This window comes from Anastrepha obliqua, chromosome 5 (assembly GCF_027943255.1).
Source record: "Anastrepha obliqua isolate idAnaObli1 chromosome 5, idAnaObli1_1.0, whole genome shotgun sequence".
NCBI classification, from domain to species: Eukaryota; Metazoa; Arthropoda; class Insecta; order Diptera; family Tephritidae; genus Anastrepha; species Anastrepha obliqua.
The window spans coordinates 41,127,874-41,149,948 of NC_072896.1; the positions used below are offsets into that span (position 1 = coordinate 41,127,874).

The 22,075-nt window shown below is 36.3% G+C and overlaps 1 protein-coding gene across 4 annotated transcripts in view; it reads left to right on the forward strand.

Annotated features, from left to right (window-relative positions):
* LOC129249220 (plasmanylethanolamine desaturase) overlaps positions 1-18,432 on the forward strand; it is a 29,914-nt gene extending 11,482 nt beyond the window's left edge. For all 4 annotated transcript variants that reach the window (XM_054888908.1, XM_054888907.1, XM_054888906.1 and 1 more), the window contains exons 2-6: positions 6,399-6,561; positions 6,647-6,858; positions 6,949-7,167; positions 17,168-17,337; positions 17,459-18,432. In XM_054888908.1, coding sequence (XP_054744883.1) covers positions 6,399-6,561; positions 6,647-6,858; positions 6,949-7,167; positions 17,168-17,337; positions 17,459-17,549 — 855 coding nt within the window. In that variant the 3' untranslated portion in view covers positions 17,550-18,432. The remainder of the gene's footprint in view (positions 1-6,398; positions 6,562-6,646; positions 6,859-6,948; positions 7,168-17,167; positions 17,338-17,458) is intronic.
* The last annotated feature ends 3,643 nt before the right edge of the window (positions 18,433-22,075 follow it).

Here is a 22,075-nt window from a genome sequence, read left to right on the forward strand (position 1 = left end):
ACGCTGAAAATAAATGAGGAATATAGCCTAAATACGAGTATATCAAACAGACTTGTGCGAAAACGCCTCAATGGAAATAAATTTTATGGGTGTGTCAGCAGAAAGAAACCGTTATTGTCGGTCAAGGCAAGTTTGTATTTCGAAAATACCCTCAGAAGCCAAATATTGCTTTTTACGCACGAAACTAAAATGAATATGATTGGCGTTGATCGGAAGGCTTTTGTTGATTCTGAAAAAAAAAACCAAGAGTTCAATCCCCGGTATACAACAAAGACCTTGAAGCACGGTGGGGGTAACTTAAAAGCTTGGGGATCATTTTCTTCGAATGGAGTTGGACCAATAGTGGGAATAAATGGCAATTTGGATAAAGTTGCTTATCTTGCTATTCTCAACAACACAATGGAGTCATATCCCTTTGAGTCCATGCCACTAAACTGGTTATTCATGCATGATAACGACCCAAGCATACAGAAAAGTGGTGAAAAATTGGCATTTCAAAGAAAAAATGTGAGTTATACTCGTATTTTGGCCAGCACAAAATGGAACGGTTGGACAAAAAAAAAATTTTAAAATATCAATGCAGTGGGGCAAGAAGTACAGTGGAACTATGCCTTTGGAGAGATGCCGAAAGTTAATAGAAAGTTAACCTCATAGGCATGAAGGAGCTTTAAAAAATAATGAGTACTCAATAAAATACTAATTAGGTAAGAAATTAATAAACAAATGTAACCAATTAGAAATAACTAATTTCTGGTTTCCTTGCAGATCGAGGAAAAGTGCGCTATTTCAATGTCCAGTGCAAAATGTGATAAATTCCGATTTTTCGACCTTCTTATAATTGCAGATATTTAATTGTTATTTATTTAACTTTTTTTTGATAGTACTGAAATATAAAAATAAATTTGTGCAAAAAGAACAGTTTCACTAGGTCATCCAGTAAAAATAATCATAATGGCATGTTATTGTGAGGAAGAGTCCTTTTTTTTTTGTCCATAGCTGTATGTTTACGTATGACAGTATAGCCAGTTCTTAAGATATAAATTTCCTATACTTAATTGCCACAATTCGTATTATATGTAGTTGGTTCACAGTGTTCGAAGTTAATTCACATTTTTCATATTATGAAGGAGACGGCTCAAAACTGTTTGGGAAAAATAGAGATTCAGGTTATCCAATTAAACCTGTACATGAGTAGAATTCTTCAAATGATACATTACTGATTATTTGCATTTGTCATCGTGTTTTTAACAAAGTTTTTACTTTATCATTTTAACGCACAAGTATAATGTCAGTTTGATTTCGGTTGTCTCTTTGCCACCACTTCAGTAAGGTAAGGTAATAAGCTTTATCTGTAGGTAAAATAAGGATAGACTGATAAATGCCTTGAGTGCGTCAGCTTTCACAGGTGGGCATATTTAAAAATTTATTTGTGATAACAGAGTCATTAACAACTAATTACTCAAATTATAACTGCTGATAGTAAATTGTTGAGTGAATGCTTTTATATGAAAAATTAACGTAACATATAAATACGTAGAAGGTATGTACCTGAAGGGATTAATGGCGTATTAATTTTCAACTCAAACATAGATATACATACATATATAAGTGTAGCAGAGAGGGAAACGATTATAATCCCTTCGTATTTCATGTGGGCTAAAGTTAAGACACATTATGCGGCTCAGAGAAAAAATATTTATTTTTATATTTTTTTTTTAATTCTCGTCCTAATACTCTTAACATATATTTATATAAAGACTCTGCATTTGCTTAGTAAATAGTGATAATATGTGCAAATAGAGTTTAATTTGCTTTGAAGTGTGAACAACTCGAGTACATAGTAAGTCATATTGTTTAACAAAAAATTTAAGTTGAAGTAGATATTTACCCTTATACCCTGACAGTTGAGCTATTATTATTATTATTAGGCTATTGTATACTGCGCCAAAATAGATCTCTTGTGCAAAGCCTTCTGCGGTACCCTATATTTATAGGTTTATTCTGGAGTTTATTGTTCCATAGTTTATATGGAGGCACGGCAGTACCACCAATGTGCGGCAGCCGTTTTCTGCCAATAGCAGGACATTTACAAAGAATGCGTTCTGAATTTTCAGTGTCCATTTCACAGAACCGGCAGATGATGGTCCAGAGAGTCCAATTTTGTTGAAGTGGTATTACGATGGGCTGTAAAGTACCCAGCTAGAAGTCTTAAGTCTACTCTGCTGAGTGAAAGTAGCTTATCAGAAATTCCTCTGTCGGGCGTTAGGAATTTTTTCGCTTGTCGCTGACCGATAGAATTTCGCCAGTGTTCAACGAACTTCTTCTCCTCTCACCTCCTGATTTGATTTGGCCCTTTGTAAGTCCTGAAGGCAAGGGAATATCCCATCAGGTCTAGCAGATATACTAAGATCAAAGGATGCTCAGAAATGTCTGGCAGATCTAAATGATATTAGCACCGTCTTCAAGGTCGCTTTGGAAGAATCGGGAGTACTATAAAAAAAACAATGCCGAAAATATGACATAAAAGGTTTAATTTGCATGTAATGAAATAAGCTTATCTTGTTTCTACAAAACTCTTAGACGACGCGAATCTAAGAAGGCGAAAAAATATCAATGGTCAAAACGTAAATTGTTTGAAGATATGTTTGAAAGTCTGAAAGTAGTATAAGTTCTTTTGAAGTCGTTAAAAGTATACATTTTTGTTAATCACATTAAAAAAATTATTACATTCTATTATAAATTTAAATTTACACAACTTTCATGGCTCATATGACTAAGTACTGTTGGAGTAGACAGTCGCAGCTCAGACGACGTCGGCGAACTTCCAAAGTTTTTCGGATCAATAGCAGTATCACTGGCATTTGTACAGGGTAATATTTTAATAATGCCAATTGTGATCACCTCTTCGAGAGATAACACGGTCCGGAAACGTTTCCCGTAAAAGATCAATGGTTTCGTTGCTTGTGTGGCACGTAGCGCCGTCTTGTTGAAAATAAACGTTGTGCAGATCATACCATCCAATTCCGGCCATAAAAAATCGTTAATCATCACTCGATAGCGATAGATATCACCTGTTATTGGAAAACCCTTTATTTGGTGCTTAGTAATTTGCCTCACGGCGTGCCCCTTTTTTTGTGTGTTTTAAATAATGTAAATGTGTTGATTTCACACGCCCTTTTATCATTTCACGAACTTGTATGCAGCTATCGATTGTTTTGTATTGTTTAATAACCAGTTTAACGATCGATTTCGTGAACCGAATCGGGATTTCCTAAATCCAATTGGCATACTAACAAATGCTTCGATTCTCAAGAATTGATTTATTATTTACGACCAACACGCGTACTCCATCAGATTTTTTTCAATATACCTATTTCCAATAAAATTACAAGCTAAAATTATTAGCAGCTGTTTTATGGAAAACTATCCCACTAAATTGAAAAACAACAGAAAGAAATCGTGCACTCTCCCACGGATATATATGTATATATGTAAATGCGTATATACATATATATACTTACATGCATATGTAAATGCAGTGTAGTACAAAACCTAATAAACTTTTCTAAACAACTGAACACTTATAGGTATATGAATGAAAGTACATATAGCTCCGTAGAATATTTAAGGTTACTTCTTCACTCTCTTTATATGTATATACATATATATTTCCCATGATTCCTAGGGAGCTTGCCAGCCTGAAAGCAAAGCCGGCATCCTCGGAATTAGGCTCGCATGTAGAAGGCCAATCCCCTACCCATCTTAAAATTCACAGATTACCCATCTTAGAATTCAGTAGATTAATGAAGCCAATGCAAACAAAACAAAGAAACAAATTTGAAACTTCTCCCCTCTAGCTTAGGGGTAACCACGAACAGTCGTTTTTTTTTTTCATTTTAAAAATTCTTTAGACCTACTCATTGCTACCTATAGGTTTGCCACATATGTACATTTATGTAAGTATACTAGCTGTACCGGCGCGCTACGCCAACAACTAAAATAAATTTAAGAAAAATAACTTTAAAGAAAAATTATTAGACAAATATTCAATTCATTCTAAACCATTTACTGCATTTGTTTATTTCGACAAAATTGTGACATTACAAAGCTTAGTTTCAATTCGATGTTTATTGAAGTGCTGTGAGATACACAATATTTCTGGTTTTTTCATCTGGTGCGTAGACGAATAAATCAGAAGGTTTTCCGACACGTGAGCAAGCCACATAGAGTTGTCCATGTGAGAAGCATGGATTCTCCAAATTTAATTCACACACTTGTAACGATTGTCCTTGGTTTTTGTTAATAGTCATTGCGAAAGCGAGTCGCACCTGGAACTGTAAACGTTTGAATTCGAATGGCATATCTGTCGGGATCATTGGTATACGTGGCAACAGTACGTCTTCACCTTTGAATTTCCCATTCAAAATTGTTGCTTCGATAACATTGTTCATCATTTTCTTGACTGAGAGAGATTTATGTTTCGAAGAAGAATGATGGGTCCGCTAATTTTCAATATAAGAACGTGCGGCGGCATGCCTGGCAAATCAAGCGAATTCAAGAATTCAGTTGGATAGTTGACAACCTCGTCTTGATTCTCCACAGTATCGATGGACTTATATGTTGTCGTTTCACTGGGTATTCCATGCTGAATGGTGCAGTTTATGGATTGACATCGATGTTTTTGGCTGCTAATATAGCACGCGTACTGAGCCACTGATGGTTTTTGTAGTTTTGTGCAATGTTTGGGAAAACTTTTTGCACCAATTCGTCGATGCTTTCTGTGATCTTACAGAAGTTTGCTGACAGGGTGATACATAGTGTAGATTCATCAATTTCCATACGCCCATTTCCAATATCCAATAATTGTTTTGCAACATTTCCAGCCGATGTAAAGTCAATTTCTGTAAATGACGCCATAGAACTAATGATTTAAGACATGCATTAAATTCATCAGCGGGTATTGAAGTGGTATAATGGACAGTGTTTGTCGAAAATCACCAGACAATAAAGATCCGTCTGTTTCCTCTCAAATCTCGCAGTGTACGATCAAGCGCTTCCAATGCTTTCTTGTGAGACATTGTACATTCGTCCCATATGATAATTTGACACGTTTGAAGTACTTTTCCCATTCCAGAGTTTTTGCTGATGTTGCATGTTGGTGCCTCAGTGTTTTGCAAAATCAACGGCAGTTTCAATGATGAATGCGCTGTTCGGCTACCATCCAAAAGAGTTGCCGCAATTTCAGATGATGCAATAGCCAGTGGAATATTATTTTGTGATCGTATGGTTGCCAAAATTAGTGAAAGAAGAAAAGTCTTGCCTGTACCACCGGGCGCATCTATGAAAAACAGTCCACCACTTTGTTCTGTGATTGCACGCATAATTCTGTCAAACGCAATGCGTTGTTCTGGAATTCAACTGCGGAAGATTTGTTCTAACGAATGTCCCCAGTTCGTCAGAATCATAGTGTGTTGCTCGTTGCAAATCACGATCGAAAAGGTTGTTTGCAGGTCGGTTTGAAACAGGCATTCCCAGTTGCGCCAGTGCCTTGTTAGCGATTGTCAAACATATGTCTTCAGTCAAATTCGTCATATTCGTTTCCTCTGTGTAAAAATACATCGTCCCCTTAGTATAACAATAGCCTATGTACTCATAGGCTATTATTTTTTTTATTGAATTTTTGGATTCTCCATCGTCGATTTTATATGTGGTCAAAATTTTATCAAATTCTAGTTCCACAAAGTGGGTCAAAACGTCAGTCAAAAAATAATAAATATTTACAGACATAATGAGATTTGAGTGAGAGCTACTTTCGACAAAAAGTTTGAAATTCATTTTCTCAAAACATCAAAAAATGTATAGGCTATTTTAATACTAAGGGGACGACATGGTCATACTAATTTTCAGGGCAGAAGTTGCTATTCTGCAGCGCCACGTGATGGCGAGTGGCATCAATGAGCATATTCTACAAACCTTCTCCGTGGAAAAATACATATACCTATATACAAGTTATTATAATAATAGGTCCAGTATTTTTTGAGTTCATCGATGGCATACAGACAAACATTCAAGAAAGATGTAGTGGGTGTCTTGATGTTTTTCCTAAAAACACTAACTCATTTTCTCTTTTTCATAAAGTTGATAATTAGTTCTTATTACAACATAAAATTAAAGGCATAATCGCAATATAACAAATCTCTTAATTTAGTCAATAAGAAAGATAAAATAATTATTTACAAAGCTAAAAATTAGGCGAAGAGACGCACAGATTTAAAGTCCATTTTTTTGTTTATGCAATTTTGGTAAATGTGGATACTTCTACATAATAAAATTTGGGTGCTCTACTCCTATTAACTCATAGAAAACTGTTCAAGTGTTTTAATTTTGTGTTTTTGCAGATGCTCTTAAAAAGTTATAGAGAAATTATGGAAAATTCAATGCTTGAGGAGGATCCAAATGGCAATTCTGCGATCGAACAGTTATTCACCTCGGAAAAGAAATCGCCCCGATGGGGTCCGCAAAATAAGGGTGCACAAGAGCTTGCCAAATTGTATGGCCCAGGTATTTAAAGAAATCACCTTAATTTACTTCGAAGCTTGAGCTAAATTTTTCTATATTTCTTTATAAAATAATTTGTCTAATACAGGAAAACGCTTACAAGAGATAATCTGCGTTTATTCATGTATTGCGCTAATGTTTATAGACCTGTTACTGATCCTAAAGCATATACATTTCGAAAGACTGAGTGTGGCTTGTGTGTCGGCATTGTGCGGTATTATAACCGCCGATTTTGGATCGGGGCTAGTACATTGGGCAGCAGACACTTGGGGTAGCGTGGATTTACCTGTTATTGGAAAGGTTTGCTATGAATTATAATTATTTAAATACGTATTAAGATTAATATCGATTATGTAAAGTACGTGTTAATTTTATTTTCTGTTCTGGCAGAACTTTTTGCGGCCTTTTCGTGAACATCATCTAGATCCAACGTCCATAACACGACATGATTTCATTGAAACCAATGGTGACAACTTCATGGTCAGCATACCCATATTGGGCTTTTTAGCATACAGCTTTAACACTAAATCACATCAGGACATTCAACAAGACTTTGGATGGATATCATATTTATTTTTGTGTTCAATATTCGTTGCCATGACGAATCAGGTGAGTTGTCTATCTGTTTGGGCTTTTCATACTATTCACTACAACTTCCAACTTTGTCGGAGGCTTATTGACATCAGCAAACGTTGCCTATAATTAAAATCTTTTTTAATTGGAGTATGCGCCTAGCAATTTTAAACTTCCGGACATGTGCTTTTACGGAAGAAAATTCTCAACATTATCAACAGCGAATTTTATCTTTCCCTTATTGATGTGACTACCATTCGGAATTCAGAGAGAACTAAGGTTCGAATTTCGGTGAAACACCAAAATTAAGAAAAACAGTTTTCTAATAGCGGTCGCCCCTCGGCAGGCAATGGCAAGTATATTTCTGCCATGAAAAACCTCCTCATAAAAAATATCTGCTGTTCGAAGTCGGCTTGAAACTGCAGGTCCAACAACATCAAGGCGTGGGTGAGGTTGGTGTGCCCAATTCTTAGGTGGATAAAAAGGCTTTTGAGTTCTTTAGGAATGTTGGATGGGTATATGGAGTTCCTGCATTCTGAATTATTTAAATAATGTGGGTGGTGGAAATGTGCCCAAGAGTTGAGTTTTAGGTTGCATAAGTGGTTTTGGATAACTTTAAGGTCTTTTGCAATTAATAGGGGAAGAGTTATTGTAGGTGAATAATACATATTTTTCGCGTTTGAATCGGCATATTCGTTTCTCTGTATGCCTTTGTGTCTAGGAATCCAGACTATTTTGATTTTCTTCGAGTATTTTATTAAGAGTTTACGGATTTGGCTGACAAGTTGACTGTCGTTGTAGATATTCCTAACGCTTTCGATGACGGAGAAGATATCGCAGTAAATGGCGGATTTACCTTTGTTGGTAGATGCATGGTAGATAGCCTTAAGTAAAGTCAACGCTTCGGATGTATAAATGGAAGCATGTAAAGGGAGGTTCCCACCACATAGAAGATCCCCGTAGTTATTTACAACTGCGAAGGCGGTGTTGTTGTCGGATTTGGTACCGTCAGTAAAGAGCGAGTTGCAGTCGGCTAATTTTTTGTTGTTAATTAGTTGGTGGAAGAGTTTGGAAAAAAGATTATTGCTGGTGATGCTTTTAAAGTAGTCGTGCAGTTCGGTGTTTATTGATGTCGGTTTTGGCAGCCATGGTGCTAGGGTGGACCATATGTGTAATGTATATATGATTGGGGCAATCTGATGTTTCTTATAAAAGGAAGTTTTATATTGCCTCTGAACGGCAGATGGTTTCTATCAATGATAAGACGGTATGAAATTCTCTCATTATTGTGCTGAGGGATGCGAGGGACTAGTTTGATAACTAAACCAAATCAGTCCATATCGACGAACAGTGGGTATAATTGAGTTCCCACTAGTTAGGTAGGTAGGTAGGTAGGTTTGGCAGCCGCATCGCACATAGAGACAACGATGCCACTTAGACCACGGAGTGGGTCCGTTGTGGGCCGCGGGGGCTGGGCTACATTTCCCTTTCCATATTGAACCATCCTGAGCTTTTGACAAAGCGTAAAAGGTTGTTGATACCTAAAGTGTATAGATTATCTATGTTCGTTAAGAAGTAGGATTTTAAAAATCGGTTTCTGCTTCTGGCTAGAGCTGGGCATGTGCAAAAAAGGTGTTGAATTGTTTCCAATTCCTCCTCATTTCTGCAGCTACGACAGAAATCATGCGTGTATACGCCTAATCTCCTTGCATGATTTCCTATGAGACAATGTCCTGTGAGGGCCCCTACTAAGGTCCTGATTTGAAGTCTACTCAGTTTTATAATACTCTTGGACAGACGTAAATTAAGCCTTGGCCATGTTTGCCTAGCAATTTCGCAGGTGTTAGCGCTAATCCATCTCTGATTTGCAGAATTGATTAGTGCGTCCTTAATGAGAAGCTTACAAGTTGCGAGAGGTATCTCCATAAAATTACTTATGTCTGGCATACAGGTACCTTCTCTTGCAAGTTGGTCTGCCCTACAGTTCCCTGGTATATCTCTGTGGCCTGGGACCCAGCATAATATTATACGATATTGTTTGGCCATCTCATTTAGAGATTGGCGACAACGTAAGACACTCCTTGATGTTATTTGGAATGCATCCAGGGCTCGTAGGGCAGCTTGGCTGTCTGATAGAATGCAGATATCCGTTGATGATATTCTGTTTATCTTTAACCATTTTAAGGCTTCATGAATAGCGTTTATTTCCGCTTGAAAAACGCTACAGTGATCCGGTAATTTAAAGGATTCACTAATAGAAAGCTCTTCGCAAAATAACCCTGATCCTACACCGGTGTCCATTTTGGATCCGTCCGTGTAGATCTTAACGGGTGTATTGGGTGTTGGATCTTCCTCAAGCCATTCCAGTCTAGAAGGGATTTTCATTAGGAAATTCCTTTCGAAGCAAAGAATGGGAGGGTGATAATCACAGTCACTGGGTATATCCGTGTAGGAGTCTAAAATGGTTGAATGTCCATGTGTGACAGTTCTCCACTGTGAGCTCGCTTTGAGCCTTAAAGCGGCGCAGGCCGCTGAGTATTTGCAGAAGAGATCTAGGGGTGGCAGATGTAGCATGATGTCCAAAGCCATGGATGGCGTGGTTTTCATGGCGCCACATATTGCTAGTTCCGCTGATCTCTGCACCTTATTCAATAAATTAGAATAGGTTTTTTTCTGCATAGCACACCACCAGACAACATTTCCATATAGAAGAATGGGTCTGACGACAGCAGTGTAGAGCCAATGAGTAACCTTAGGTTTAATTCCCCAGGTCTTCCCTAAAGCTCTCTTACAGGCATAAAAAGCTAGGTTCGCTTTCCTGACCCTTTCTAAGGTGTTTGACTTCCAAGTCAGTTTCCTATCTATGTTTAGTCCCAAGTACTTGGTTTTTCCCACTAGTTGCATACGAAAAAGATATAGCGCGTATCATATCGAAAAATCTAACTAAAATGAGTGCCTATGGCTGCTTTCTTACTAGAGCGAAATTTTAATTTACAATTCCTTATACTCTTAAATTGGTTCATTCGAAAATGGAATGTGCATATTTCATGTGAAGAACTTATCATGCCTGCCATATAACTCGAATTAAACGTATTCAAAAAGTTTTCATTGGCTTTGCTCTACGTTCCCTGCGTTTTCATGACCCCATACCCTAATATTATTCTGAAATATCTGCAGTCACGCTGATCTGTGGTATTTTGTCTTTATCTTTCGTCTTTGATATTAATTAAAGTGTTGTGGATTGACCCTCGCTTCTGAATCGAATCTATTTTAATACCTCATCTAGAGCGCTTCGTAGTTTAGATTTTTTCTGACTGATTAACTTTAGAAGAACTCTGTATGCAAGGAATGCAGCCGTCATGATAACTCTGATCAAACTCAATGTTATTTCCAAACTTTTAGGATTGACTTTGCTTTTTCTAAACACTAATGAAACTTCTTAATTATAGTCATCATTAATTGCTTTGGTATGTTTTGTTATATATTCGCCTTGCGAATTAAGATTATTTTTTTAGTTAAAACATCTGTATTAGGCTGTAAGGCAACTTGGCTTTGTTGACTAATTTTTACTTCAGTAAATAAACAAATATATAAATTTATATAAATATAAATCGAAAGCTGTTATAAAAAATGGTCATTTTGACAGCGCTTTAACGAAAGCTAGGGGCATTCTCTATGTCTTGCTAAACCATTGCAACGTTCACGGATCGCTCGAGTTGCAATGGCAGAACACGAAACACAAGCAATAAATATTTGCAATACTTACAAATGTATATTTCCTTGCAAACAGGTGTAGGAAGACAAATTCGAACGTGCCAGCAGTTTATTGTTATTTCTTTTAAAGTTACTATAATTGGGGTGCTCATATACTCGTAGCTCTTATTTCATGGACCAATGCTGCCATATAAGCGGCACGGCCATGATACTTACTGCACCCAGTGTCGCGTGTATGGCAGGAAATATAATCTTATTATTTTTATCGTTCTTATCGAAAAGTTTTGAGGCGATGAGAAACAAGATTTTTTGCGATATTTTCATTCTTCACCCAAGGATACCTTTCCGATTGAGCTTCGAAGCGTACCATACCTTAAAAGAATATAAAATTTAAAATATCTTTTTATTTTACTACTGTAAATATATTTAAAAAAAGTTCACTTTTCTATACTTTTATAAAAATATTAAGTATGAAAAAAACCTAGGGCCTGATGGGAAGTAAATTGAAAATACTTCCGGATCGTTAAGAGTTAGTATAGCGTTATGCCATTTCTTGTTATTCTGCAATTCTGCAAGATACAGGGAATCCCCGTGTTAACTTTTGTTTATATGAGAAGATTTTTTATGGAAGAAATGCGTTCGGTGATTCGTAATTATCTGCAGAGAGGTGACCGCTATTAGAAATCACTTTTCTAACATTTGATATTTTACACCCATAGTGGGCGTTGAATTTTTGACTAATAGAATTATAGTTATTCACAAATCCTTTCAGTTACGGCGGCTTAGTAATGTGTTTTTTTTTTAACAAACTATAAAATAGTCCTATATATCTCTCGGTCCGATTTCGTACTAGTTTTTCAGCATAACCACTTTTGCCTCTCTAATTCCGCTTCGAAAGGTGTCTTCCCAGTGTTGTTGTTGTAGCAGTAATACAAGCCCTGTCAGTGTAGGATATATCAGCGGTCGTCTTCGTCTAGCTCATCTAAAGGTAGGCCCACGAAACATGCTGTTTCGACAGATTGGGTCCAGAGGGAGTGGGGTGCTAGATGAGTAGGTTTATTAAGGGTCATGGCCATACGGCCAATTAGCAAGTCTAGTTTTTAAGAAGATTTTGCCTCCAAGAGTTCGTTTCATTAAAATAATGGATATGCATGCTGATTGGCATATTACACCATTTTATTAAAGCCTTTTGGGTAATGGTATTTACGTGGTATAGTTCAATGATGCCTCCAGCATGCAAAACACCCCAAAATAAATTTTTTCTGCATGTAAAAGGGCCTCGTGAAGATAGTTTCTACGCCAAATACAGTAATTTGTCATTCACATACCCATCAAGTCTGAAATCAGTGTCAACGCTGACTTCTCCATAAAAACTCAGTTCAACTCCGTGTTGCCGTTTGGGTTATTTTTAAAGAAGTTAGTTATTAATTTTTCTTCAGAAGAATTTTGGTGAAATGACTATTATATTTCTAAAATGGTTACTTTTTGATGACACTTGATTAAAATACATATATGAAATTGTTTCACTACATTATGAAGTTGGGCATTTTCATTTCACACTTTGGAAACATTTTGTATTATGAATTGTATCGTATCTATTGGCAGCATTGCAAATCTTGTATGCAAATGAAGGACAATTACTTAGTTTGGTAGCCTACTTAGAGATTATTCCAGGGTCGTAAAAATCTTCGTTCTTGACGAGTTCAAAAATCGCAAAAATCAGGTTTTCTTCACAACTCTTTTATTTATTACTTGGTTCCAAAGTCTGATCATGGTTGAAAATTTTAAGTACAAGGTGCCGTTATTCACCATTTGCTTTTGAATAACTTTTTACTGAAGACAAAACAAAATGATTTTGAGTGATGTAAATCTTTATTTTGATATTTATGCGCTTCTTTGCTTGTCTGTTTCTGTATTACATATACAGGGTTGCCCATATTCGACGGACCCGACGGATTTCGATGACTCTTTGGCCCCTTTCCAATCGACGAGGCTTGTCCGCAGGCAACAATCTTTGCGTCAATTCAATCTTATACGGCAATAAATGCAAATCAATGCGGATAATTCGTTGTAAAGTGGTCCGAGCAATGCCCAACTGCTGAGAACGGCGATTTTGGAATGTCCTTGGCGACGCCTTGGTCGGCATCACCTGTCGAAAACCTTTCGTACAAACGTTTAATGGTGTTCTTAGAAGGCGCACTTTTCACATTATTTAATTTTTTATACGCACGTTGAGTTTTCACAATTGACTTCTTTTGTTGAATGTAAATTTCAACAATTTGGCAGCGCTCGCGTGGCGTGTACTGTTCCATGGTAAAAATCTGCTTGGACTGACGCTTCCAACGCGGTATGTCATTAAGCGATCTGACGTCTCTGTCAAAAGATACAGGGTTGCCAGATGGGTCCGTCGAATATTGGCAACCCTGTATATGTATATATATATATAATTGGCGTGTACACCCGTTTTGGGTGTTTAGCCGAGCTCCTCCTCCTATTTATGGCGTACGTCTTGATGTTTTTCCACAAGTGGTGGGACCTACAGTTTCAAGCCGACTCCGAACGGCAGATATTTTTTATGAGGAGCTTTTTCATGGCAGAAGTACATGCTGAGGTTTGCCATTAACTGCCAAGAGGCGACCGCTATTAGAAAAAATGTTTTCTTCATTTTGGTGTTTCACCGAGATTCGAATCTACGTTCTCTCTGAATTGCGAATCTTAGTCACGCACAAACCCTTTCGACTACGGCGGCTGTTTGTATATTGCAACTGTCTAATTCACAAGTTTCAAATATGATTGACGTACGACACCATTTGAATAGATTATGATTCTGTTTGCACTACCTTGACCTAATAATTGTGTACATTGTTACAACTACAAAGACTTACTAAAATGTTTAATTTTACGAGGGGCAGTTGTCTTGAATGGGCGGCCGCCGTAGCCGAATGGGTTGGTGCGTGCTTACCATTCGGAATTCACAGAGAGAACGTTGGTTTGAATCTCGGTGAAACCAAAATTAATAAAAACATTTTTCTAATAGCGGCCGCCCCTCGGCCGGCAATGGCAAACCTCCGAGTGTATTTCTGCCATGAAAAAGCTCCTCATAAAAATATCTGCCGTTCGGAGTCGGCTTGAAACTGTAGGTCCCCCCATTTGTGGAACAACATCAAGACGCACACCACAAATAGGAGGAGGAGCTCGGCCAAACACCTAACTGAAGTGTACACGCCAATTATTTATTTATTTTAGTTGTCTTGAATGAGGTGAAAATTGAGTAATTTGTATAGGGTTAAGTAATCATGTGTATTTTTTGTTGAAAATATTTGAGTATCTATATGAAAAGTATCATTTTTTGGTAACATGACACAGGACAAACGGATAGACCCCAATTTCCATGAAATTTGCAGTTTTCAACTACCAACTCCTGCATCTGTTTTTTAGAAAATGAGTTATATATATAATATAATTTTCTGTGGTTGCGCGACGGAGTAAATCGCCACAAGTTTTAGAACTTTTAAAATCCTATAGACACTCTCATGGGCATTTAACACACACTTATTTAAGGGGGGTAGCTGGTCTAGAGCGCAAAAAATGGGCATATTTTATGAATTTATTTTGACTCAACAAAGGAATCAATCGAAAATCTGTGAAATAGGTTTAATAATATAGCTTTCATGGTAAAAATACAAAATTTTTCGTCTGAATTAATTTCAAAATGGCCGCTGTCCAGCAGTTCTCCTAAGGCGCCTTTTTTTCTAGTGGGTCCATTGCCGAAGACGTAAACTCCTTAATTTTTGTCCTGGATCAAAAAATAAAATTTTTTTAGTTTCTATATAACAACAGAAAGAGACGTACGTAGGATTTTTTCGTTTTTTTGTTTTTTCGCGAAATGGTGCACGTTTGAACAAAAAGTTACAATTTTCACTATAAAGAACGACATAAAATTGTTGATTAAAAAAAAAACTATGTAATATAAATAAAAAATCCTACGTACGTCTCCGGAGAAAGGTATTTCGAATGTATTGTCAAAATTTCGTAAGAATCGGTAAAGATTTGTTCGAGTTATGTCTTCGGCCAGTTTAAAAAAAGTGATTTCGAGAAAAACGCGTTTAAAGTTGTAAATAGCGTTCGGGGCATTCCTGCGAGGCACTGCCGTCGAATGAAAAATTTGGGCATTTAGACATTTTTGCTGGCATCCCTCATTTGGTATATTATTTCTAAGACCCTAAAGCACCTTTTAAGACAAAAAAAAAATTTTCGATTTTTTCAAAATTCTAGACCAGTTTCCCCCTTAAAAAAATTGATCAAACGCAGCATACGAATTGATAAGAGCACTTTTTTGGCTATTTGCGTCATGTCTGTTTTTGTTTTTAATTCATACACATTCGCACACACAAAAGCATTGCTTAGGGCGCGCTTACTCATAAGAGCGCACTTTTATCTTTGCTGTCATTGCATTTTTATTTCATAATTTATATACTCTTGCTTCACAACGCACAGCACAAATACAGCGTGAACTTCAACATTCGTGCCTACCAAAAATTCTACAAAAATATGCTCAAATAAACTAACAAATAAAAACATTAACGGTCTCTTTTGCGTTTGTTTTTTTGGTCATGATTTTGCAGTAAATAAAATTCTAATTAAATACTCGTATAAAGAGAGCATGAATTCTATTGTAATTTCTTACTCTTCGATCTTCTATTGTTAACGTGCGCATGAAAGAGAACTTTCTCCGTTTGCTTCGATTTTTTTAATGCATTAATAATAATAGCGTTTCTCTTTATGCGCCAGATTTTTTTCGCTATAGTTATTTGTAAATATAATATAAAAATTTCAAACTAAGGAAAGCGGAAAAAGTCCAAGGGAAAACTATTTATTTTCCTATTACGTGCAGCCCAAATAATGAATGCCAAATTCTGCAAAGCATTACTATATTCTGGATAAATACAATGATTGGGTTTGTTTACCACCGCATCGGATTATTCTTCTCCCCGACGGTAATTGCCCCAAATCTTTGCAAATTTATTTTGTTTCGGTGGCCGATCAACTCTCGCCGCACACGTAGAGATCGAATTGCTCAGTAGGACATGTGTTTACGTGGAAATCTGTACTGGCACATATACTATTCGCCAGAAAATAGTACCCTTATGCAATGGCGATATTTCAAATCATTCACATTTTTCTAAACATTGGTTCTTGCTATAGATTTTACAATTGCAATTCAGGAAAAATAAAATTCGCATTAAAATGTTAAAGTATTGTCCAAATCACCTAATTGATGAATAAAAAAAATTTTGATGTTTTTTAGACAAAACTTTTAATTTTTGTTCACAATACTAAAATGCGTATATTAAGCTATATTGTCTATAATTTTTCTTAAAATCCGTTGCACAATTTTGGAGCAATTAAATTCTGAAAAAACACTGTCCTGCTTTTCCACATGGCCTAGCTATGTTTTTTTTTAATTTTTTCAAAAATTCTAGATATTTTTTGGATATAAAAATACAATTTTCCAAATTTTCAAAAAAATCGAAAAACTACTTGCATTTTGCTGATTTATTGACGTATTTTTACTAATTCGGTTCTCTTAAAGAGTCTTCTGACGGTGTTGGGTGTTTTCTTCCATATTAAACAAAATGTGGAGTAGGCGTTAAATGCAGAAAAACAATTCTCAAAAAGTACTATGATTTTTGTCTTACTTGAAACTTGATACTAAAATTCAATGATCTATAAAACTGCATACCCGAAATTTTTCTAAAAATTCTGAGTAAATAGATTGAAATTTTGTTGAAAATTTGCCGAATTTTTACAAAATGTATGCAAAGTTCGAAACTTTGCTTTATGTGAACAATTGAAACTAAAAACTAAATAAATAAATAGTCAAAACTTATCAATATACGGGGTACAATTTCTTTTGGCATTGACTGAATATATAATTGGCGCTTACATCCTTTTTGCGTGTTTGGCCTAGCTCCTCCTCCTATCTGTGGCGTGCGCCTAAAGTTTTAAGCCGACTTCTAACGGCAGATGGATTTTTATGACAAGCTTTTTCATACACTCAGGGGTTTGCTATTGTCTGCCGAGGAGCGACTGCTATTAGAATACACATCTGAATGGTAGTCACGCACCAACACATTCGACTACGGCGACCGTGTGCCGTCCACAGATATCCATCAAAATTTGCTTCTTATATCTTTGCATAGTGTAGTTATGTTTTTTGCGTAAATATGGTATTTATATGGATACCTATGTATTATTATATTTATTTTTAATTATTAGTAATCTACTAGTATAGAATTTTAATATTTCCTTTTCTCTGCAGATTCACAAATGGTCACATACTTATTGGGGCCTGCCGAGATGGGTACTTTTCTTGCAAAACTATCACATAGTATTGCCGCGAAAACATCACCGCATTCATCATGTCGCACCGCATGAAACATATTTCTGCATTACCACAGGCTGGTTGAATTGGCCATTGGAAAAAATTAGGTATGTGACTACATATGTACAATACTTCTTAATAATATATACATTACATATATATACATTAGTATACACATAAATGATTTTGGCACATATACAATCATGTTTATATTTGGCATTTTTCTAGATTCTGGCCTGCGTTAGAAGCTATTATTGAATATTCAACTGGTTGCAAGGCACGTGATGATGACCTCAAGTGGGCCAAAAAAATGACATAACTGTGTTTGCGAGCAACGAAAATTCATATGTTCATCCTGTGGACTTTCAAGAATACATACAAACACATGCACTTGAGCAAATACGTATGCATGCGCATGTATGTATTGTATAACATACATCCACACATACACACGTATAACACCAGCATTGGTATTGTGAGAACTTCTTCAATCACACAGAAAAATTTATTGAAATCTTATGAGCATTTTTTATTACGCTGAATGTACAAATGCTGAATATACAAATCGCATTAGTTTGCCTGTACTAATTAGAACTTTTTAAGATATTTCAAACTCATCCTTGCGTGCGTATAATAAGATAGGCACACACACATGCAGACATACATATTGAACGAAAAAAATGAAACAAAAAACAAAGACAATTAACATCAAATATCACAAGCAATTAATTTAAGTGAACACTATAAGTGAATTAGGAGGCTTTTTTTATAAATATACACCACATAGCGCATAATTAGGTGAAAATATCATTTTTACAATATAATTAGAATACTACTTTTTAAGCTGCTTAAAAACTATTTGTCAATTGTTTATAAAATACCAAAGTAATTTCGAGATCAAAAATAGTCAAATAGCCAGTGATCACTCATACATATATTTACTAGAGCTACTCACATAAATACTTATGTTTCCGGCTCAAAACTATACCATGAATCCCAAGAGTAAACCATCTTTGTGGACATTTGACAAGCGAAAAAAAAACTTTTCTCAAACTCAGCCATCAGAAGAGCGAAAAACACATTAAATTCGAAAGAAACATTTTCGTATGTATATAAGGAAATGTTAAGAACTAGCCTTATGAAGAAATATTATTGATTCACGATCAGTTTCCTTACTCTATGACCGGTTTTTAGACAATTAAAAAAATTTGTCGTTTCATATTTTGTCCACAATAACTTGGCAATAAATTAACTCATTTCATATTAGATGATCTTTTAAATTGCCACAACACAGCTAAACCTTTTTTTGTCAAATATATCTTAACAAATTTACGTCAATGAATTTTTTTTAATATGCAGTTTAGTTTCTTTTGCTTGCTATCCGAGTGTATTTCAGCCATGTGCCATTCGAAGTTTGCTTAAAAATGTAGGTCTCCCCATTTGTGAAACAGCACCAATAATCACACCACAAATGGATGGAGCAACTCGGCCGAACACCCAAAAATTAGGTAGGCGCCAATGTAGACAGGTTTCCGTTTATTATGGGTGAAAATTGGTAGGATTTCAATAGAAACGCGATTTTCTTTTTAATACGCTTTTGTCGGTAAATCAATACAGAATATACAAGCTGTCGCAAAACTAATCACCCAATTTGGTTTCTGAACAACTTTTTTACTAAATAAAAAAAATGATTTTGAGTTATGGAAATCTTTATTTTGCCCTTTAGGTGCTCCATTGCTTGACTTTTTGTATACTGCAACTGTTTAATTCACAATTGTCAAATATGATTGACGTATGACGCCATTTGCAAAAATTATAAATCTTCCGGTAGGGTGATTAATTTTTGCGCCACCTTGTACAGTGCACTCTCTCCTAACGGGCACATATCTTAAGCGGACACATCTCATCACTTTTTTCAGTACATACCACAAATCTTTAAACATTTTCAAATACCTCCCGTAAGCGAACTAGTTTTGCAGTCCCTCAGGTGCCCGCTTAAGAGAGAGAGTCCACTGTGTTCGCCTCAAGATCGATATAAAACTCCAGTGACTACACTTAGTACAGAAGTGTGTAAATGTAATTTCATATTTAAATTTTTCTTTAAGCTCTAGTCATCAAACGCTCAGGGTTAAAAACACAAATGCTTGGCAAATCGGCAAAGTATAGAAGTTTCATGAAAGTTTAAAAGGCACATAAGCAAAATTCCTGTGTCATACCAAATCGGATTTTACATACTATTTATATAAATATCTCGACCTCAGCGTCGTCTAGTAGATCTAAACAATCTCATTCATAAACATTCCCAGATATGCTCCGATCAAGTCAAAAAAGTGAAAGGTACTGGAATATATAAACTAGAAACGAATAGACAAATAAATAACCTTCCACATTTACATAGTATGAGCATAAGAAGGCAAGGTCTTTTGATAAATAATAGAAAACTGATCGAAGCCGGGCGTGGTTTTTCGTGATATCCTAACTGGAAGTCTTGTTTATTTCACAGAAAGCCTCTAAATGCCTTTTTGACATGAAAATGATCTTCTAAAAACAAACTGCCTTTCGAAGGCGTCAGGAAGAACAACTTGAACGAAAATCGCAATTTGCAAAACTTCTACGCTCATATTAATTTTAAAAATTTGGTTAAGACTACTCGTGTGACTACTGATTTCATGTTTTTCACATAATAATTTGTTTAATACGTCATACAACTAAATTTTTAGTAGGAATTTTAACAACAAAACATTTTTGAGGTTAGGCATCAGGATAGATAGGGTAGTAATGACATATATGGCTTGTGCTCGAAAGTGAACTATTATCTCGCCATCTCACTAAATCCACGGCGACCCTCTTTACTACCACCTGGACGAAGGAGGTCAAACTACAGTTAAAAGTGAAAATTGACGATACACTAATTATCCTTTTCGCCGCATACACCGCAATTTCCATTACGGTCCAAAACCGCAACAAGGTCATCCAATCGCTACCAGCAGCACTTGGGGCAAATACAAAAAAAATATTGCTGGCGACTTTTAAAGCAATCGGTCGGTCGGACGGTACTGAATTACACTGCGCCTATCTTGTCGCCTAGCACAGTGACATCTACATAACGAAGCTTCCATGCTCTCGGTTAAGGAGTACAGTAAGATGCTACCGCAGAATCACTCCTGCAGACACTTGCTAGAGGCTAAGCTACCTCCCAGACAAACCAGGAGACATCTATTCAACCATACTGACGAGATCCAAGATCAAACACGACTACTATACAACTACTGGATCAGTCAGTTTATAGAGAGAAATTAAACGACATTCATTGCGAGTCTCTTATCACCTTCCTAAAATCCCGATCCCGAATGCAGCCATCGGAGTTTCAGCATCACTCCTTCTAAATGAATAGGTTCAGTTGCCTCGAGGGACTTCCAAACCTTTGGCTCAATTCTCACCTATGCACATGCCCTCTTAAACCACGCCACCTCATGAGCCTATCATAAAAGAACACCAATTCGACTATAAAAATTCCTCCAGACAAATTACACAGTCCTGCAAGGTACAGTTTCTAAAACAGCTATGGGAGTTTCTTGAAGGTTTTTTTGTGCTGAAACCGAATATGACCTTGAAAATGCTCCAGCACGTCAGGGTTAAAAGTCAAAAAATGCAGATTTTGGCCATTTTTTTAATTTTTTTGAGCAAGGTAACGTTTTTTTTAATTTTCCACAACGGCATCGCAAAGTACTACTCTTCAGCTTTAAAATCCATTTTGAAAACTATTTTTGCGATTAATATAAAAAAAGTTATACTATTTTGAATTCGCCCTTTACAGGGGCGTTAGAGAGTTAGAAAGGTTGAATTTAGATATGCAATCAAAATAGTTCCATTTTTAGCATCAAGTAGTGAGAGCATCAAGACTCACCACAAATTGGAGGAGTAGTTCGGCTAAACCATCTCCAATAGATATGCTCCAATTATAACGGGTGGTTAAGTTTCAAAAGCCGGTGTTGATTTTGAATAAAATACATTTTTTTTAGGAAATTATTGTCATTTATCTTTATTATGATAATATTGGTATGGCTCAATTATGTATAGAACAAAATATTGGCTAAATGGCCGCCACGGCTTCGGCGGCACACCTCCAAAGACCACCAAATGAAAATAGTTCCTTATTTAAAGGGTGGTTAAGTTTCAAGGGCCGGTGTTGATTTTGAATAAAATACAATTTTTTTAGGAAATTATTATCATTTTTCTTTATTATCGGCGGCCACCTCCATCCGATGGCCCAAATTTTCGATTATGCTGAGGCATAATTGAGGTTCTATGCCGTTAATGTGCCGAATTATCTCATCCTTTAGCTCTTGAATTGTTGCTGGCTTATCGACGTACACCTTTTCTTTCAAATAACCCCAAAGAAAGAAGTCCAACGGTGTCGTTGACGTTTAGGTGTGGTTCACATTCAACATCGGCCCTTGAAATTTAACCACCCTTTATTTACACATTTATATTCATAATCGCTTACTAAGCCTGAGTTAGAAAAATAATAGTTAATTAATAATAATTGGAATTTAAGTGTGCTCTGCCCAATCCATAAGAAGGGCGATCCTGCAATTTGTGCCAATTACCGCGGGATTAGTCTTCTAAATATCGCCTATAAGGTTCTAGCGAGCGTATTGTGTGAAAGGCTGAAGCCCACCGTCAACCAACTGATTGGACCTTATCAGTGTGGCTTCAGACCTGGAAAGTCTACCATCGACCAAATATTCACAATACGCCAAATCTTGGAAAAGACCCATGAAAGAAGAATCGACACACACCAGCTTTTCGTCGACTTCAAAGCTGCATTCGACAGTACGGAAA